This window comes from Perna viridis, chromosome 3 (assembly GCF_037379345.1).
Source record: "Perna viridis isolate PV_CMFRI_1.1 ecotype Kerala chromosome 3, ASM3737934v1, whole genome shotgun sequence".
In the NCBI taxonomy this organism is placed as follows: Eukaryota; Metazoa; Mollusca; class Bivalvia; order Mytilida; family Mytilidae; genus Perna; species Perna viridis.
The window spans coordinates 21,550,921-21,564,569 of NC_142447.1; the positions used below are offsets into that span (position 1 = coordinate 21,550,921).

At 32.2% G+C, this 13,649-nt stretch overlaps 1 protein-coding gene across 1 annotated transcript in view; it reads left to right on the forward strand.

Moving 5' to 3' along the window:
* The window catches only part of LOC148621422 (NBAS subunit of NRZ tethering complex-like), a 52,029-nt gene that overhangs the window by 35,861 nt on the left and 2,519 nt on the right, over positions 1–13,649 (forward strand). Inside the window, exons 40-56 of the mRNA XM_088575776.1 lie at positions 850–1,152; positions 1,662–1,788; positions 3,352–3,428; positions 3,931–4,231; positions 4,493–4,559; positions 4,885–4,992; positions 5,380–5,624; positions 5,930–6,045; positions 6,533–6,625; positions 7,444–7,557; positions 8,059–8,150; positions 8,596–8,758; positions 9,514–9,656; positions 9,965–10,048; positions 10,908–11,016; positions 12,085–12,171; positions 13,116–13,258. Of these exons, the coding sequence (XP_088431902.1) occupies positions 850–1,152; positions 1,662–1,788; positions 3,352–3,428; positions 3,931–4,231; positions 4,493–4,559; positions 4,885–4,992; positions 5,380–5,624; positions 5,930–6,045; positions 6,533–6,625; positions 7,444–7,557; positions 8,059–8,150; positions 8,596–8,758; positions 9,514–9,656; positions 9,965–10,048; positions 10,908–11,016; positions 12,085–12,171; positions 13,116–13,258 (2,372 nt within the window). The remainder of the gene's footprint in view (positions 1–849; positions 1,153–1,661; positions 1,789–3,351; positions 3,429–3,930; positions 4,232–4,492; positions 4,560–4,884; positions 4,993–5,379; positions 5,625–5,929; positions 6,046–6,532; positions 6,626–7,443; positions 7,558–8,058; positions 8,151–8,595; positions 8,759–9,513; positions 9,657–9,964; positions 10,049–10,907; positions 11,017–12,084; positions 12,172–13,115; positions 13,259–13,649) is intronic.

Sequence of the window (13,649 nt, forward strand, 5' to 3'; positions counted from 1 at the left end):
CTAAAACTGATTTAGAGACACAGCTTGGTACATAATAGTCAAATCCTACAAAATACTACAGGCTAAAGCTGTTCTAGAGACACAGGTTGGTACATAGTAGTCAAATATAGTCAAATCCTACAAAGTACTACAGGCTAAAGCTGTTTTAGAGACACAGGTTGGTACATAATAGTCAAATCCTACAATCCTTTATAATAGTACATTGAAAATTTTCTTATACCAAACATCTATTGAAGTAATTAAATATTAGTTTCAATGCATTTTGAATTTGTGTATACAGTCATGTATAATCAATGTATATATGTATATACAGGAAATCCGTCTACACAAAAGCTTCTTGTCAGAAAGTGGTTTACTGGTAGTTTGTCCCAGTTTCATTATAAAGCAAGTGACATTTTTACAAATTACATGCAGTTCTTATTGTTTGATGTACATGTTTCTAATTATTCATGGAAATGTATGAACTTAATTTGCAGGTTAATGCACATTAAAACAGTAAAATAAAATTAAATATTCATTTATTTCTTATAAAGGACAACAGATCATAATAGTATTAAATTTACGAGGTTGCTTTAGTGTTCACATTTGGTAAATATAGATTTTTTATTAAGATGAAAAGTCTTACAAGTAAACAACATTTAAAGTGTGGTTGTAATATTTTTGTTAACTATGAAGAAATAACCTCAATTAAATATATGTGCTTAGACAGAAATAAAATTTCACTCATTCCTTATGATTTCATTTTCAATTGAAATTTTAAGGAGTAGGGTTGGATGAATTTATATGCTTTACAAGTTAACAGTACTTAAAGGCTTTTGAATCATTAACAGGGTGCCTTATTTGTTACAGATGATGTACAGCACTATACATTCTGATGTGGATCTAGATGACCAGTCTTCAGAGAGGGCGCCACTGTCAGCAAAGGCAGCCCTTGAGCAGACGACACAAATTTTATCATCCACAACTAAAACAACCAAGGCAATGTTGTCAACAGTAGCAGATACAAAATGGTGGCAGAGTACAATTAAAACACTGAAGCAACCAACCAAGAGACAAGTGTCAGAGACAGTGGTTTATGAAAATGATACCTTCCAGAAACAAGGATGTCATCCATTTTATGAAGACTTTATTTCACCTGGCCATCCTGATGTGGTAAACAAAGTTCTTTATCACTGTACCAAAAACTCTAAAAATAGGCACTGTACTCTCCACCCTTCTGTTCATCTTTCAGATTACGCTTTGCGAAAGAAAGCTCAGCTCCTACTTGACCGATTAGAATTTACTTGGTATATATATATATGACTTAGTAATGATGACTTGTCCTATGTTTCACTTCAGAACATTTTTTTCCTGATTTAGATTATTAAAGATTGCAGATTATCAGTAGAGATATGCATATTAGCACTATAACATGCGAAACCTTTTTGAAATAACTGATATTTTAAAGGAGAATTATTTAAACTTTTGAAAGTCTTCTTTTCTTAGCTTGACTCTGGTCTCATTTTAAAGGGAAGGCCATAATTTGCACTACTAGTACGTCATTATAAACCTTACTAAAGCATACAAATAAAAACAGTTTTGTGACATAGAATTGACAAGGTCAATTGAAGTTGTGACAAGGGACACATATTTAATGTCCATTCTTTTTTTTCTTTTTGAAGGCAGTTATTGACTATACAAGGGTTACAACAGAAACAAGTCAGACAGAATTTAGTGAAAGTGTATTGAGGACTGCCAAATTGGAGGAAATGTTAACGGAAGGAGAGGCTTCTCAGTCCTCTACAGAAGGTAAGGGAGAGAACTGAAGGAAAGGCTTTTCAGGTCTCACTAACCACTTCCGGGTCAAATGGCCACACACACCCCCCTATGTAGTACCAAAAACACACTGAACCTAGACATATGCATTGTAAGTGCATTATTTGTGTGTATTATGATTAAAAGTAGTCAAAATAAAGCCGAGAATGTGTACTTTAAAATCATATATGTAATTAACTACAAAAGTGTATGAATATTGTTTACATGTGTGAGTAATTTGCCTCCTTGCTGTCAGTTAGCAGAACAGGTAAAAATGTGGATTTTCAGTATTATTTATTCAAGTAAATTTTGTGAAGAATTTCTACAATCATCGTACCATTAGCATAATGATTTTTGAAGCCTTATTTTCCAAGCTTTGCAACGGTATGCAACTTTAAGATGTCATTTGTCCCGGGAATTCACAGTGAAACTTTGAAAATTACTTTTCTAACATGTAAAGTAATGGAAACGTTAGAAGTGGTTAGTGAGACCTCAGTCCTCTACAGAAGATTAGGGAGATAACCAGAGATGCTTCTCAGTCCTCAATAGAATGTTAAGGGAGAAAACCGAAGAAGTTGCTTCTCAGTCCTCTAAGTAATGGTTAGGGAGATAACTTAAGGAAGGCTTTAAGTCCTCTTAGGAAAGTTAAGGGATACAAATGAAGGAAGGTTTCTCAGTTCTCAACAGGAGTTAAGGGAGATAACCAAAGGAGAGGATTCTCAGTTGTCTTCAAAAGGTGAGGGAGAGAACTGGAGGAGACCTTCTCAGTGCTCTACAAAAGGTAAGGGAGAAAACTGAAAGAGAGGCTTCTTAATCCTCTATAGGAGGTGAACTGAAACAGAAGCTTCTTACAGAAGGTAGGTGAGATAACTAAATGGGAGGCTTCTCAGAGGAGAGTACTTGTATTGAATGTCTTCAACTAAAGGCAAGTTGCATTTGTGAATTGAAGGTTTCTCAGTCTGCTTACTGTATTTTATATATCTGTTTTTGAAGGAGAAGGTAAAATCTTCGTTTTCCAAGAAACTTTCTCTGGACAGGTCATTCTTTATATTTAGTATTCTCCTTTGTTTAGGTTGGCTGTTCTATGTTACCTGTTAAATCAAGATTTGAAATCATTATTTCCAGGAATCATGATCAAATGTAACTCATCTGTACTAATTATGCTTGAAATAGATTCTAAAAAATGCAGCCCAGAAAATGTGACTAGATCATTTAAATTCAGTATGACCATTGTGTTGTTGCATGAAGTGAGTTGCACAGACTGGAAACAGACATTGTACCTTGTACCCGACAATAAAATAAATCAATTGAATTAAAAGGAAATTCAATCAAAGAACCTAATTGAATGCCGGGAATTCATGACTATGTTGTGACGTACATCTATTCAATCTTTGCTTCGTTCCCTTCATTGTGAGGTATAAAGTCTGTCTCTAGTCTTCCTAGCTCACTTCACGCAACAACACAATGGTCATACCGAATTTTTACAGGTTGTTTTTAATTTATTTGGTTAGAGAAATATTCTATTAGTATACATTTTTCTTGTTTTATGTATTTTAGTTTTACTGGAACTTGCCAAGAACAAACTACCAGTAGATAGCTCACTTGGATTGGCTTACCTATTAGCCTTACCTCCTGTAAGTATGTTAATGAAAGGTAAGAGAAAGAACTGAAACAGGAGCTTCTAAGTCCTTTATCTGTGGTGCACACTTGAAAATAACCTGCCAATTATTTAGTGTGCACCATGTGATCCAGGTTATTTTTTTTGTAGACAGAAAACTGGACAACCATTCCTTGTAATAAAAAAAAACTGTTGGTTAATAATATTTGAGTTTTGTTTCATTGTTTACAAGTACAATGTGTTAACTGTTTGTGACATATATTAATTCGAAGCCAAAGATAAAGTATAATTTCAAATTCTGTTAAATGGTTTATTCTATCATGAAATATTTTAGAATAGTAAGAACAACATGAATTGTTATATCATGAATTAGCCATTACAGATGTTTTTTTTTTTTACTTTATTGTTGTTTTTTCTACAGAAACGGAGTGATATCAATCTCTGGGTACCGTTAGTTAAAGTATGAAGCACTTAAGATATTTGAAAAGCAATGTCTCATGTTATTTCTTTCTTTCTAGACATGTAAAGTTGAAGATATCTTTGAATCCTTCCCACAGACTGCCATCACCCAACAGCTTGCCCTGTATTACTATGCTTTACAAATTTACGCCTCAGTTAAACCTACTGCACTACCGGAACCTAGTCCTTTGTATTGGCATGACCCTGTCAAACTTATCCAGAAGGTCGTGCACTTTGTCACTAATAGAGACAACCTTGGATGGCCCCAAGATGTCCTTGACCTTGTAGAAAAGTTGAAACAATGTTATGAAGCTTTTGAAGACTATATTCAAGCCAGGACATTAATCAGAATTGGAAGTGGTATGTATTAACTATATCCTGATTTGATACTCTGCACAACAATGTTGAAGGAATATGTAGAAATGTTTGGTAGGAATTGCTTAGAACAAAAAATATATTCCAAAATATGTGTTTTTACAGCTTGTTTCAATACAGTATGTTCTTTGCAATAGAGAATCATCAGTATGAATCTGGACTTGACTATAATTTGTATAAAAATTGTCCTATCATTGTGGGATCCAAATCTTGCACATAGTTACCAGTCTGGTTCATTTTTTTCAGGTGTTGATGTTCATAGATTTTCTCTAGACCCTGAATACAAAAAGGAAACAATATTAGGTCTTACTATGTAAGTTTTCTTTTAATTCTACCATGTAACTGTAAGTGTATTACCTTTTTGTCCTCTTCCTGCTTTTCAGCAATCTGTCTTTTGTCCAATACTTGTTTCTGTCACATTATTTTATATGCTGTTAGTATATATCAATTTGAATGAAGTTTGTTAAAAAAAAGAAGTTATGTTTATATATGATTTTTGTTTAAATTATTTATGATAGTTTTTTTTTTTTGGCCAATTGAAAATTATAATCAACTTTTCATTTGAAAACAGGAAGCATATGATGAAATACTTCCATCAATAAAAAATACTGAATACTTTTTGTATGTATCAATTGTAGGACTACTAATGAAGAGATGTACACTGTGGCCTGTAACCTTGCCAACAGATATGATATTCCATTGTGGGAGCTTTATATGAGTCATCTAGAATACCTTTTTGAAAGTGGGTAAGTCAAGTTGTAACATCCTCTAATAAGAAATGTGAAAAAAAGGAAACTCATTTAGAATAGTTCTATGAAAATGACCAATGCAGCCGTTTCAAAAGACATCTAGAATACCTCTTCAATAGTGGGTTAGTCAAGTTAAGACAACGTCTGATAAGAAATGTGAAAAAAAGAAACCTATTTAAAATAGTTCTACAAGATCGGCTTATCCAGCCATACCATTACACAATATTATATAACAAGGAACAAATTAACACCTTGAAATTTTGGATGAAGACTTCTATATAAGCAGCTACTTCTGGTTATAGACAATATGGTTATCTCACTGTTCACACAATTCACTAAACACATGTAACCTTTAAACTTCCATGGTTTGTTATTCTTTACTAGATTATCAGTCGAGGACATTGAAGAAAGGGTTAAAGCCAAGAAAATACTGCCCACACTTGTATCACGACCAGAGCAGTTTGCTGAAAGAATGAGGACCTATGTATACCCTTACCTTGACGGCACTGATCACATGACTTTGATCTATTACTTTACGCTACTGACAGGAGTAGGGGAGGCTGACCATGGAGGAATTACTGCAGATAGTCATCTGAAACTACTGAAGAAAATAAAAGGAGTTGCTGAAGGTTAGAAGTGTTACACTCTCTTAATGCCATTCTTCTTCTTTTTTTTTTAATTGACAACAGGTGCAGCAGAAATTTTTTTTTAAAACTTAGTGTATCATACCTGTTATTTAAATATGTATTTTAGTGCATATGCAAATGTCATTGAAGCAAGTTGATTGTTTTTTTAATCAAATATTGCTTAAACACATAATAACATTGATATTTTTTATAACGGTATAATCTCAGACTTAAAAAATGAATGTTTTTCTTTTTCATAAGAGTTCACAGGTCATTGTTACTACATTCATGTATAATGTATGTTACAGGTCTGAACTATAAACAGTTGATGGAAGGGAAGAACCCAGCCAGACATATAGTACCTGTCCTTACACAGAATAATGTCATATCTGTAGCTAAACTAGCTAATAAGATTCCTGATGGGGTAAATATTTTTAAATTGTATTTATTGATCAACAGAAAAGTGAGAAATCTTTTATAAACTGGTCTGTCCAAAACAAGTTTGATAACTGATTGGGAAAATATTTGTTAAATTTCTTTTATTAAAATGGCCGTTTCATGTCATTGGCAAAGCATTGCCATATATGTTGGGGCTATATTGCAAACACCTTGTCTATCTGTCAGTCTGTCTGTCCCTTTGTTACACTTTTCTGTAACAGATTTCTCAGCTTTTATTGGAGGGAGTGCTTAGATGTACCTTGTCTATCCTTTCCAGATTCCTGGCTTATCTCCTTCATGTCTACCATATGACTTAATTTAACCAAAGTATTCTTAGCATGACATAGTTTGCAACATCTTGTTGATTCTCTCATTAAATTTCTGTTTTAAGTAGCTGTCTTTGTAAGAATCATGCAAAATCTGAAAAATGTGATGCACCCCAAAAAAGGCTACATATTTTACTTAATTTGTAGAGTGGTGGATTTTTACACTCCAGTGTAGTGTACTGTGCATGGACCATTAGACAGTTCTGGTCATTGGAAGGAAAGAAAGTTCCAGAAACCACAGTAAGAAATACTTAAGTTCAGTTCATTTTAAAAATACTTTCAGAACTGGGATGTTTGTGGAATCAATATTTCATTGTACATTGGAGTAGTTGCTGTTACGGAGCTGTTGTGAAGTTTTCTGATATTTTACCAGTACAAATATCTCTCATAGAAAAGTTATTTGTGTGTATAATTTAGATTGATAGAAATTTGTAAATTTTAGTTTTACTGCTTTATGAAACAATGATATAAGTACAAGCTGAGATGCTCTAAATGAAACTCACTTATTGCCCGATAACATAAAATTAAAGTACCATTCTGTGTAAGAGTCAAGCAATGGGTGGCACATTGTTTTTCTCAATTTGGACTTTTTTGCCTCAAATATATTTGACACATCTAGTTAATAACAGAAAAGTTATTCAAATTTATCCTGAAGCATCTGTGACATAGATATTTTTTTACTTGCATATAGGGAAAAAGTACGGGAAAATTTTCTTGCCATTGTTTCATAGTGCATTTCAACTAAATTTGACTTATCAATATCTTAAAATGGCAAACTTATGGTTTTTGTCTGGAGATTATAAGGTAATAATACTTCGAAATGCAATAAAATCTCTGCATATGTTTTTTTCCTCATGTGCCACACCTTGTATACATTTTTCCTGAGTCTTAGACAGAGAAGTACTTAAATAAATCTTATTTGGTTATTCAGTCCCAAGGTATATCCAGTCATAGTATGCAGATTTCACTCTATCAAAAACATCTTGAGAAATTTCTAATGTTTTGTGGTACTTTAGATTGAACTGAAATTTGTTATTCAAATATGTTTTATGTTTTAGTCTGCGTGGGTACATAGATATGAAAGTTGTGGTGATTCACTCAATAAATTACTGGCTTCTGATGTTGTCAAGTTTATTGATGAGGTGATTTTCACAGAACAGGCAAGGACTAAGGTAAGACCTAGACTAAGGAATTAAATATATATTTTAATACTTGAGTCTTTCTACAACAGTAGTTGATAATCACATTTTCTAAGTGAAAACAAGATTTCATAATCATAATGTAGGTATTGTTTTTAGACAATTCTAATTAAATTGTTCATTCTTTGAACGTTTTCAGGAATTTTAAGATTAGTGAGTGGTATTTTTAGAATTTTTCCTTTAAAAAGATTCAGTTTGCATTAACTCATACTAATAGCCACATTCTTGCAAAATAATTATTTGTTTTCAAAACATTTGATTCATAGTTAAATTTTAAGATATTTTCTGAGGACAACACCTTTTATAGTTAATTGTCTGGATGGACCATAGGCCTGTATGAGGTTCTGTTTTGACTTAGGGTTTATTTTCTATACAATTTTTAACAACTTGCATAAAATCCACAACTTTTTAATTAGTACATGTAATATTTAAGTATTAAGTACCCTTCCAATGGCCATCTATATACTTTTACAGCTAGAAGTAGATTGTAGACAGGAGATAGTCAGAAGAAGTTTGAAATATACTAAACAACAAGGAGGCAAGAAGAAGAAAGTGGATGATGCTGGGTATACTTTATAATCTGTTATTCAAAAATGTATTGGCTTGATTTCTTATTTTTTTTCAAAATTTCGAAAACGATAAAACCACACTTTCGGTTTCTATAAAGTAATGATTCTTGTCACTGTACCAATAGTACTTCATGGGAATTTTTCAACCAATATGTTGGAGAGCAACGGCTTTCAATAATATTATTTTTCAAAAACCATTAACATATGTTCCTTTGTAAAAACTTGCCAGTCATTACTCCTAAAATTATCATTGTTTCTTCTTATGCATATTTATTGGATATTGCAGGATCACAAAAACTACATTATGCAAAAATTAATTCCCCTGTTTTTTTACAACAAAAAAACACAGAATTTTGTATCTACGAAATTACAACTTAAACAGAATGTCAGGGTGTTTCTTTTTTCTTTAATTGGTAAAAAATTGTAAGTGCTATATTTGTAGAAGCAGCATCAGTTGGGAGAATGCTAGTAAAATACTGCAGGGATATCTGAGTCATTTAGAAGCTTTAAGCCGTGATAATTTCCAGTCCTTAAAAATGTCTGGAGATGAAGTGTTGGTGAAGTTTGCTGCTAGATTTGATCTTTCAAAGGGAGATAAATCTGTTGTAAGTGTTTGGGAATATTAACCATATATGTAGGTGCTCATGTTGGTTTGTGAAAATTCTAGTATTGAATGCCTCAGTGTTGATAGCTTTTTGTCAGAGGACATCTCTGGACTCCTGAAATAGAAAAATCTGATGTTATCAAGGTAGTAATATGTTCTAAGAATATTCAAGACTGCTTAATGTGGAAAATATTGTTATTCTTGACCTACCAATTTTGACGATTTTCATGATTTATTTGAACTACAAATTCATTTCCTAAAAATTTTAATGTAAAATTACCATAGAAACTTTGATACTTTAATGGAAAGCATGAATTAATGCAATTTCAACTAATTAATTTTGTACTTTCATAATGCATTTAAAAGGATTATATAGTTTTTGTCATGTATTAATTGTCAGCATTTATGTCATTTCTCATTACTTATGTAAAAATGTGTTTTACATAGATTTTGTTCAACTTCTAAAAACGTACTGTGTACAGTTAATATTCAGATTTTTATATTTGACCAAAAACTCTAAGAATAATAGCATAATTAATTGGAAAGAGTTAATTACCGAATTATGATCTTGATTTCCAAAAAACGCCAAGAATTAAAGAGTGTGCAAATTTGTTTAATACACAAGTTAAATCTTGAAGCATTCTAAGCACAAGTGATCACTCATAAACATTAGCCTATTTCTTGTTGATTTTATTCAAAGTTACAAGGGGCTGTATTGTTAAACATGAGTCTATTTCTTGTTGATTTTATTCACAGTTACAGGGGCTGTATTGTGAGATGGTAGAATCAGGGTATACTGTTGAGTTGGTGGAAGACATGATGGAAGTATTTACTGTGTCATCGTGGACACCAAAAACTGTTGTACAGGAAGCAGTTGGTCACATGATTAAGTTGCTAAGGTAATTGTTGCATCTGATGAAGTATTAAAACAAATGATTTTTACTGTTAATAAAGGTTTATTATAAGTTTTCATATTTTTTAATATATAAAGTATAATAGAAACTTGAGCATTCATAGGAATCTGCATTCCAATTTCGTGTGTATTTTCACTTCAGTGATTTGGTTGTGTAGAATTAAGTAATGCCTTTTTAAGATATTTTCTGCCATTTTTTCACTGAAAGCTATCTCACAAATTTTGTAAATTTAACTCTGTCATTGTAATGAGAAATTGTGTATATATTGATAATATTATAAATGGATTTTTTAGAGGTAGTGATAACACAAATGAGAAAGAGGTCCTCTCTAAACTAGAAAGGATTGTACTTAATGTAGAGGAACACCAGAATCAAGGGTAAGAGGAATATTGATATTAAAATGATTAATACCTTCTATTTTTTAAATAACCATTTTTCCATTGTTTATTATGATTTAAAGTTGTAAGTACATTTACTTAATCAGTACTTTTAATAATATGTTGCAAGTATGCATTCAGGAAAATCATATCGATTAAAAGGAGCATTCTTGTCTGTCGTCTTCCAAAATCATACAGAAGTATGTATTATGGAAGATCATATCGATTACAAGGATCATTCTTGTCTGTCATCTTACAAAATCACACAGAAGTATGTATTTTCAATGAGTGAATAGTGTTTTAAATGATGCCAAAAAGTTATCTTTAAATTATTTAAAAAGAACCTCTGACATTAGAGTATGTATTCTTTTAAGGGTATATAATTGGCAGGAAAATGCTTTATAGAAATGTAATAGATATTTTAGTTTTTTTTTCATATTACACGAAAAAACGTTTGGTGGCCCTCAGTTTCTTTTTGGAATATGAAAGAATGTCAGACAAGTGATCTTTATACAAATATTAAAAAAATTGTAGACAAGTTTTTTTTAATAGTTAGCATAACAGTGAAAATTCACCACAAAATTCATTTATAATGTTGTAGAAAATCACCTATATTAAGGCTTTATTATCTCAGAAACCAGTTGAGTGACCTGTGTTATCAACTCATATGTGTAATAAAATATTTACTTTTTCACAATTATGTATAAGTCAAAAGTGGGCTAAAAGAAAATGAGAAACACAGTTAGGCCTGGATACAGTACATGATGTCATTTTAAAAGTGTAGTGGTAGTTATATTCTAGTTTCTTTCTTTTTCTGTTTTTTATTATTATTGTTATTATTTTTTCTGCATTTCCATAGAGGTGAACTTGTGACATCAGAAGATATAATGACTTTACTGAGACCATTTTGTTCTGATGATTCTCTGGCTGTTAAACCAAGATTGGATGTCCTTCATATTGTTGAAAAAGTAAGATAAGAATCCAATACAAAGAAATTATCCTCATATGACCAGCATGTTAGGGCATACATTCATATGATTGGTCAAAAAGGCTTCCTAGCCATATAACTTGAAGTTTTTATATGCTCCCTTTGCAGAAGGTATATAGTGATCTTGGTGACTGTCTGTCTATTCATCTGTCACATTTTTATTACAGTTTTCTCTGCAACTACTTTTCACAGCCACTTAATATTTAATATTGTGTAGAATTATAAGGAATAAAAAGATCTTTATAGGAATTTATTGGTGCTTAAACCGGCACTTGAAGTTGCTCACAAACATAAAAATCCTTCAGACTTTTATTAGTTTTTTGAGTGAATTGGCTTTGTTGACTTATAAACAGGCATTTAATCCACTAGGAAATCTCATAAAAGTTTATCCCTGTGCAGGTCCGGGTGTTAAAAGAATAGGCCTGCAGCAGCACTAAGCTTGTCGTAAAAGGCGTCTAAATAGTGCTCAGAACCCTAGCCGGGGGCTAGGGCGCTCTGCCCACAGAGCAACTGGGATGTGTGCCCCAGGTGGTGGAATGGGGTACCCCTGGTGTGTTACATGCTGGGTTGTCAGGCTATAATATGGAAAACCTGACCGCAAACCATAGTGGTGCACCGTGTTGGGAAAGATGCCATGTTCCTCACATGTTAAAGAACCCTAATGTGGTATTCTCTCGGAGTAGGAACCATAGGGCTCCGCCACAGGAGGCTAAATTGCCCAACCATACCCACCTCTCCCTATTTCCAGTGGCAATCAAACGTTGTCGACCCCATTGTCCTTGTATCCCATCCCTTTTTCATTTCATCATCATTTCATGTTCATTTATTATCAATTTCTTGTTCGTCGTCTGAATATAGCTGAAATATTGCTGCTCATACGTTAAACCCCAACATACAAACTAAACATAAAAGTTGAGTGAATTTTGTTAACCTTTCAGCTATAAAACTCATAGGTTTTTAGCACTGAAATGTCCTTTAAAATGTGGTTTGTTTTATCTCATGCATTCTTTTAATTGATTAACTTATTCAACAAATTGTTTATTTACAGAGCTTCAAGTTAAGTGATGAAGATTTAGTCCTGTTGACATTGTATAGAACTGAGGCTGTTGTCAAAGCAACCTGGTCTGATATTGAGGTATGTAATAATGAATGGTGAATGTGCGTCTTTTATACCTTAAATATGTCAGTAGATTCATCAGTAGTAATAAGATAATTAATTGGAAAGAGTGGATAACCGAAATATGATCACGAGTGCCATAGAATGCCTAGAATTAACTTGTTCTGTGCGCGAGTTAAATCTTACTGTGTTCTTGGCACGATTGATAATATTTTGGTTATTCATGATAACTAATTGATTATCCTATTTATTATACAGATTTTCTCTATTATTCATTGCTATTTTTAACTTGAATTTCAATTTTTGTGAACATTGGATTTATATTTGGTGTTGTGACATTTTGGCAGGAGAAAGCCTGAGAGTGTTACTACAGAATTTATTTTACATTGTGAAATATCGACAATTTTTACACTTGGAATGCTTAAGAATAATAGGATAATTAATTGGAAAGAGTGAATAACCAAAGTATTATCATGAGTGCCGAAGAACGCCTAGATTTGAAAAGTGTGCAGAACTTGTTCCGCCCAAGAGTTAAATCCTCAAGCCTTCTTGGCAGGAGTGATAATATTTTGGTTATTCCCGATACCCAAATGATTATTCTATTTATTATATAGATTTCTTCATAATTTATCGATATTTGCAAAAGAGTTTTTAATTCTGTGATTGGCGGATTGATATCAAAATTGTGACTTTTGGCAGGGGCAAGCACAAGAGTGAAATTACCTAATTTATTTCACAATGTGAATTATCGAAATTTATTACACTGGGATTACTTGATAAGACACTGCTATCTATAAAATAATATTTAAGTTTACAATGTTATTTTATTAAACTTGAAATGTGACAAAAATAATACTCCTTAATCTGTAGTTAACCTTCAAAGTAATTATCAGGTTTTAAAAGATGACACTAGTCATGACCAAAACAAATCTAAATTATATTTTGTTTGAAATATTTTCTAGTTGAAGGAATCTAATATCAGTACAGACCAGTCCAGACAAGACTTGTTGTCAGGGTTACTCACTAAAAGTTCAGAGTTCAAACATTACAAGTCTTTGTGTGATTTACTACAGCTGTGGCCACCTTTGAAATCTGCTAGCAGCAGGTAAATCTAATTATGTTACGACTAAATACAGAACATCAGGTCAGTCGCCCATTTCAATCTAAGAAATGCAGTACACAGCAACAATTAAGTTACGTGGAATAGAAAGACAAGCGATATAAAGTAAAATGGTAATATTGTTATTCAACTATTTTACAACATGTCAGAGTAGATTTGACCGAAGTTAATTATTATCACTTTTGTACATTCAAAAATCAGTAGAGATGGACAGATAGGGTAATTCATAGTTTAAGAATTTATAAAGAAGAATAAAAATTTAGAATACCCTTGATAAATCAATCTTATGCTTATCACAATTTTCCTAGAGTCAATATCTTTGTTGTTAAGTTTTTTATTGAATAAATCATATTCTACTTCTAGTGTTCCTGCAGAT